This window comes from Serinus canaria, chromosome 26, assembly GCF_022539315.1.
Source record: "Serinus canaria isolate serCan28SL12 chromosome 26, serCan2020, whole genome shotgun sequence".
Lineage (NCBI taxonomy): Eukaryota > Metazoa > Chordata > Aves > Passeriformes > Fringillidae > Serinus > Serinus canaria.
The window spans coordinates 4,196,496-4,203,201 of record NC_066339.1 but is presented as its reverse complement, the minus strand read 5'-3'; the positions used below and the strand labels follow the sequence as shown (position 1 = coordinate 4,203,201).

The window sequence follows — 6,706 nt, the reverse complement described above, 5'->3', positions numbered from 1 at the left end:
AGGAAGGACAGGGGGTAGGTCCGTCCCGGTCTCGTTTGGCTCCTCCAGAGCTCCCCCCGGGCTGGGGCCGCTGGGGGATGGGAGGGTTTGGGGGGGTACAGAGGGCTCAGAGATCTGGGGGAAAACAGCAGGAATTTGGGAGCAGCATCCTCAGGATGGAGTGAAAAAACTCTGGGCTGGGTGGTGGATTTGGGATTTGGGAGAGGCTGGAGGGGGTCGGGACCCTCGGCCTGCTCTGCCGTGGGTGTTCCACGCGAGGGGAGCCTGGAGGGAGGGAATTCTGTGGGAATGGGCCCTGGAGGGTTTGGATGTGGAGCTGTCAGGACTGGGGGATGTCCCCGTGCTGTCACACGGATCCCGTGGCCTCTGGCCCGCCAGGATGTTGGAAAAGCAGATTTAGACCGGGATTTCGACCTGGATGTGGGAGCAGAAGGGGGGAACAGAAACTCTGGGGCTCCTGGGGCTGGTTCTCCTCGGCTGCTGGGCTGCTTGGGCCAGCGGCCGGTTCCACCCATCCCCACGAGCGCCGTGACCCCCTCATCACCCCCCGACCCCCCTCACCACCCCCCGACCCCCCTCATCCCCTCCCGACCCCCTTCATCACCCCCCGACCCCCCTCATCACCCCCCGACCCCCCTCATCACCCCCCGACCCCCTCCGCACCCCCCGGGGCTGGGAAAGCCGGGCAGCCCCGCGGGGCCTCTCCTGCACAGCCGAGCGTGAAATGCGCTCAAAAGGGTCACCGAATGTCCCCTCCCGGGGCTGTCTGTCCCCTCCCGGGGCTGTCTGTCCCCACCAGGGATTTGGGGCTGTCTGTCCCCCCCATGTGGGATTTGGGGATGTCTGTCCCCCCCCGGATTTGGGGCTGTCTGTCCCCCCCCAGGGATTTGGGGCTGTCTGTCCCCCCCAGGATTTGGGGCCGTCTGTCCCCCCATCCAGGGCTGGCCCCACCCCCAGCCCTCGGTGACATTCCAGGTGACCCCAGCCAGTGCAGGATGTGTCCCCTGGGCTGGCTGGGCGTGGCCAGCCTGTGCCTGGGGACACTTTGGGCTGTCCCAGCCAAGGAGAGGAGGAAGGTGGAGAAGGCCAAGGCTGAGCTGTCCCTCTATGACAACCTGGATCTGGACAACTACGAGGTGACCTTGGAGAGCTACGGGGACATCCTGGACCTGAGCAACTACGAGGAGCTCTACGACTACGGGGACCTTGTCCCCAAGGTGAGGGGGACACAGGACAGCCCCTGGGACCGGGATTTGGTGCCAGGGATGGATGTGGCACCGCAGGAGGAACAGCCCTGGCAGCTCTCCCAGGATTGGGGAAGGTTTTACCCGAGCCAAACCCCTGCCAGCTCTTGGATGTGAGGATTCCTTCGTCCCTCTGGGCCAGCAGGGCTGGGGGGGTTCCTTGGACAGCTTGGAGAGCTTTCCAAGAAGGAATTCATGACCCCAACCCAGTGACCCTGACCGGTGCCACCCTCCCCAGAGGGTGGCACAAACCAAACTCACACCCAGCTGTGTTTGCAGATCGAGGTTGGCACCCTGGCTCCTCGCCCCAAGGACCCCAAAACCCTCCCAGAGCTGGGTGAAACCACATCTGGAACCCCAAATCTGCAGCCCCCGAGCGGGGCTGGCCCCGTGCCCCCAGCGCCCATCCCCAGGCAGGGTGAGTTGTGCTCCCTCGGGATGCACCCCCACATGGCACAGCTGAAGTTTTGGGGGGAAAAAAGGGAATTCTGGCACTGCCAGCAGCTCTTTGCAGGGGTTTGGGGCTGAGTCTGCAAGGCAGGAGGGCTGCAGAGAGAGAATTTGCTGGGAAAGAATGAACTCCAGCAAAGCAGAGACGCTTTAATGAGCAGAGGCTTTGCGACAGTGGCAATTAAATTAGTGACAATTAAAATCCTGCAGCGAGGATAAATATCTTTATTCCTTTTCTGTCACTCCAGGCTGGGAAAAATTAGGTGGGAGGAGAAAGGAAATCGGTGCTGAGCTGCTCTGAACCCCCCCTGGAAGGGATGGGGAACCTCAGGGGAGAGGAGGGGGATCAGGTGTGGGGGGTGGGCTCAGTTTTACCCCTCCTGCCCCCTGTGCTGGGGCCTTGGGGGAAGCTGGGACAAATTTTTCTTGATTCCAAAGAATTTCCTTGAGTTCTGCTTCCTCCAGTGGGAAAATGAAGGGGGCCAGGAGAGCTTTGGGTGCAAAAAAGCTGAATTTGGGGGCTTTCATCTCCCCTTCTCCTGCAGGAGGGATTTGATCCTGGGCACTTCATTTATTAATAATTTGTTTTTTTCTGGGAGTTTCTGGCCCTTCCCTGGATGATGTGGGGCTGTGACAGCTCTGGATGTCACCAACTCTGTCCCCAGGGCAGGGTGGGCAGATCCAGGTGTTCTGGGGTGTTTTATGGGGTCAGGGGGCTGTGACAGCTCTGGGTGTCACAAACTCTGTGTCCCCATGGCAGGGTGGGCTCTTCCTGTTGTTCTGAGGTATTTTATGTGGTCAGGGAGCTGTGACAACTCTGGGTGTCACAAACTCTGTGTCCCCAAAATGTGGGCAGGGTGGACACATCCTCCCTCTGTTCTGGGGTATTTTATGGGGTCAGGGGGCTGTGACAGCTCTGGGTGTCACAGATCCATGTCCCCATGGTGGGATGAACTCCTCCTTCTGTTCTGGGGTGTTTTATGGGCTCAGGGAGCTGTGACAGCTCTGGTACCATGGATTCTGTGGCCCCACATTGTGAGCAAGTCCTTGTCCTTTTCTGGGGTATTTTATGGGGTCAGGGGGCTGTGACAGCTCTGGTATCACGGAATTTGTGTCCCCACAGTGTGTGCATGTCCCTATGCTGTTCTGGGGTGTTTTATGGGGTCAGGGAGCTGTGACAGCTCTGGGTGTCACCAACTCCGTGTCCCCATGGCAGGGTGGGCAGATCCCAGTGTTCTGGGGTATTTTATGGGTTCAGGGAGCTGTGACAGCTCCGTGTGTCCCAGACCCACGTCCCCATGGTGGGATGAGCTGCTCCTCCTGTTCTGGGGTGTTTTATGGGGTCAGGGAGCTGTGACAGCTCCGTGTGTCCCAGACCCACGTCCCCACGGCGGGATGAGCTCCTCCCTCTGTCGTGGGGTATTTTATGGGGTCAGGACTTGTTCCCAGGGCTGCCCAGCTGCCTGCTGTGCCTGTGCCTGGGCAGCTCGGTGTACTGCGACGAGGCGGAGCTGGAGCAGATCCCGGCGCTGCCCCCGGACACCGCGTTCCTGTACGCCCGCTTCAACCGCATCGGGGCCGTGCGCGCCAACGACTTCCGCGGCCTCGGTAGGGCGGGGTCACACCCGGGGGAAACCCTGGGGGGGCAACGGGGCTGGGACGGTGGGGATGGACTGGGATGAGAGATCTCTGAAGCCAGGGAGTGGAACTTGGGGTTTATTGCACAGGGCCAAGTGCAGGGACCTGCTGGGGGCTGTCAGACACAGCTCGGAGCAGGCACCAAAGAGGGAGAGAGAGGGAAAGAGAGAGATAAAGAGAGTGGAGTTCCTGTTACAACACAATAAATTATCTTCTGGTCTTGGAATTTGTGGGTTATTGCCAAGGGCCAAGTGCAGGGCCCTGCTGCGGGCTGTCAGCCACAGCTCAGAGCAGGCTGAGAGAAGAGAGAGGTAAAGAGGATGAGAGAGAGAGAGCCTGAGGTTCCCATTCCAATACCATAAATCTTCTTCTGTGCTGAGTATTCTAATTCTTACTAACCAATCTAGCCCAAGACACAAATCCTACAACATTTACACACAGCCTGTAAGAATCATTACATCACCACACTGTGTTCCATTTTAAACCCTAAAAACTCCTCTTTGGGCCCCTCTGCCAGACCAGCAGGGTCTGCTCTGCCCCTTGGAGCTGTCTGCAAGCACAGGGTGTTGTTCCATCCAGAGGGAATTACCTTCAGCCAGCCACACCATTGTTTGCCAGGTGTTCAGCAACTGAGGGATCTCAGAGTTGCTTTCATTTCAATTTCACTTATAGGTTCCATATTCTCCAAATCTTTTGCCAGGCAATCATATTGATAAGGCTTTCCTGTTTCATCAAATTTCTTTTCCTCTATAAAAGAACGCAAAACAATAAATTATTTACAGAAAGCGTGTGAGAAAGTTCGTTACAAGAATGTAAACATTAGAAAATCTTAAAAAATCAGGGCGACAGGGAATAAACCACCCTGGCCTTGTCCCTGTTCTCCCCCTGCCCTCAGAGAAGCTGAAGCGCATCGACCTGAGCAGCAATTCCATCTCGTGGGCGGACGCGGACGCGTTCCGGGGGCTGCCCAGCCTGCAGGAGCTGCTGCTGCCCGAGAACCGCCTGACGGCGCTGCCCGAGCTGCCGCGCAGCATCGTGCGCCTGGACGCTCGCCTCAACCGCATCCCCAGCGCCGGGCTGCGCCCCGAGGCCTTTCGGGTGCGCCCCGCGCCTGGGGGGCTGCCCCACCGGGGGGACAGGGGGGCGTGGAGGGGTGGGAGAAGGGGGTCAGCTCCAGGGGGGTCAGATCTGGGGGGTCAGATCTAGGAGGGCCATCTCTAGGGGGTTTAATCTCTAGGGGGTTTGTCTTTAGGAGGGGCATGGGTTCGTCTCTAGGGGGTTCACCTCTATTGGGGTTCACCTCTTGGGGGTTCATCTCTATTGGGGTTCATCTCTTAGGGTTCATTGTTTCATCTCTTGGGGGTTCATCTCTATTGGGGTTCATCTCTTGGGGTTCATTGGTTCATCTCTTGGGGTTCATTGGTTCATCTCTTGGGAGTTCATCTCTATTGGGGTTCATCTCTTGGGGTTCATTGGTTCATCTCTTGGGGTTCATTGGTTCATCTCTTGGGAGTTCATCTCTATTGGGGTTCATCTCTTGGGGTTCATTGTTTCATCTCTTGGGGGTTCATCTCTATTGGGGTTCATCTCTTAGGGTTCATTGTTTCATCTCTTGGGGGTTCATCTCTATTGGGGTTCATCTCTTGGGGGTTCATTAGTTCATCTCTTGGGGGTTCATTGGTTCATCTCTTGGGTGTTAATCCATATTGGGGTTCATCTCTATTGGGGTTCATCTTTAGGGGGTTCATTGGTTCATCTCTAGGAGGTTCACCTCTATTGGGGTTCACCTCTATTGGGGTTCACCTCTTGGGGGTTCACCGGTTCATCTCTATTGGGGTCATCTCTTGGGGGTTCATCTCTCATGGGTTCATCTTTAGGGGGTTCACCTCTATTGGGGTTCATCTCTTGGGTGTTCATCTTTAGGGGGTTCATTGGTTCATCTCTGTTGGGGTCATCTTTAGGGGTTCCTCTCTAGGAGTTCATCTCTCACAGGTTCATCTTTAGGGGTTCATCTCTAGGGGATTCATTGGTTCATCTCTTGGGGGTTCACCTCTAGGGGTTCATCACCTCTGCCCTCTCCCTGCAGGACCTGAAGCAGCTGCAGTTCCTCCATCTCTCCGATAACCAGCTGGATTTCATCCCGGTGCCCCTTCCCGAGAGCCTGCGTTCCCTGCACCTCCAGGTGGGATGAGGTTTACCTGAGTTTAGCAGATCCCACCTCTTCCTCCCCCTCCTGCTTCTCTTTTTCATTGTCCTGGTCCTGGTCTTTGTCCTGGTTCTGGTCCATTTCCTGGCCCTGGTCCTTTTCCTGGTTCTGGTCCTGATCCTTTTCCTAGTCTTGATCCAGGTCCTTTTCCTGGTCCTGGTCCTTTTCCTGGTCCTGGTCCTGGTCCTTTTCCTGATCCTGGTCCATTTCCTGGCCCTGGTCCTTTTCCTGATCCTGATCCTTTTCCTAGTCTTGATCTGGGTCCTTTTCCTGGTCCTGGTCCTTTTCCTGGTCCTGGTCCTGGTCCTTTTCCTGGTCCTGGTCCCTTTCCTGATCCTGGTCCTTTTCCTGGCCCTGATCCTGGTCCTTTTCCTGGTCCTTTTCCTGGCCCTGGTCCTGGTCCTTTTCCTGGTCCTTTTCCTGGCCCTGGTCCTGGTCCTTGTCCTGGTCCTTGTCCTGCTCCTGCTCCTCTCCCCCTCCCTGTGACCCAGCTCCGCCTGTCTCCCGTCCCCGCAGAACAACAACATCCAGACGATGCACGAGGACACGTTCTGTGACAGCCAGGAGCAGGGCCAGATCCGCCGGGCGCTCGAGGACATCCGCCTGGACGGGAACCCCATCAACCTCAGCCTCTTCCCCAACGCCTTCTCCTGCCTGCCCCGCCTGCCCACCGGCCGCTTCTCCTGAGCCCCCAGAGCTGCAAGGGCAGGAAAGCGTTCCCAGACCCCATCCCAGAGCACCCAGACCCTGCTGCTCCATGGAAAATGGGATTGAAGCGGAGGTGCTCCACCCCAGGGTGAGCTCGGTGCTGGGGAAAACCCATAAAATCAAAATAAAACGAAATAAAGATTTGGAAATGCATTTGAAGCCTTGTTCTTGGCAGTGGGAGCAGCGGGGAGCCCTCACCCAGCCCCAGCCCGGCAGCTTTGCTTGGATTTGCAAAGATGGGATTTCCCTGTGTCCCGTTTATTCCTCTGTTCCTTCCAGAGCCTCTGGGAGATCCTGGTCAGGTGTCCTGGCTGGGGACCAGGAGCTGCATTGCCCCAGGGAGGTGACACCTCCAGACCTCAGGTGTGATCTGTCCCCTGGGCTGTGCCTGTGCAGCTCCAGGGGGGTGTGGCACATCCAGGTGTGACCTGGGCACGGCTGGACTGTCCCCATGAGATCC

The 6,706-nt window shown here is 57.4% G+C and overlaps 1 protein-coding gene across 1 annotated transcript; it reads left to right on the top strand.

Moving 5' to 3' along the window:
* Positions 1-979: 979 nt before the first annotated feature.
* On the top strand, positions 980-6,399 carry OPTC (opticin). The gene is made up of 6 exons (XM_050985147.1): positions 980-1,217; positions 1,524-1,662; positions 3,144-3,302; positions 4,228-4,430; positions 5,419-5,514; positions 6,055-6,399. The coding sequence occupies exons 1-6, from the start codon at positions 996-998 to the stop codon at positions 6,223-6,225; spliced, it is 990 nt and encodes a 329-aa protein (XP_050841104.1). The 5' UTR covers positions 980-995; the 3' UTR covers positions 6,226-6,399.
* The last annotated feature ends 307 nt before the right edge of the window (positions 6,400-6,706 follow it).

Excerpts from the sequence above, each read along its gene's own strand:
- OPTC (XM_050985147.1), top strand. The coding sequence starts at position 996 with ATGTGTCCCCTGGGCTGGCTGGGCGTGGCCAGCCTGTGCCTGGGGACA. Across the intron at positions 1,663-3,143 it reads AGCGCCCATCCCCAGGCAGG|GGCTGCCCAGCTGCCTGCTG; the intron begins GTGAGTTGTGCT and ends ACTTGTTCCCAG. Across the intron at positions 3,303-4,227 it reads CAACGACTTCCGCGGCCTCG|AGAAGCTGAAGCGCATCGAC; the intron begins GTAGGGCGGGGT and ends CCCTGCCCTCAG.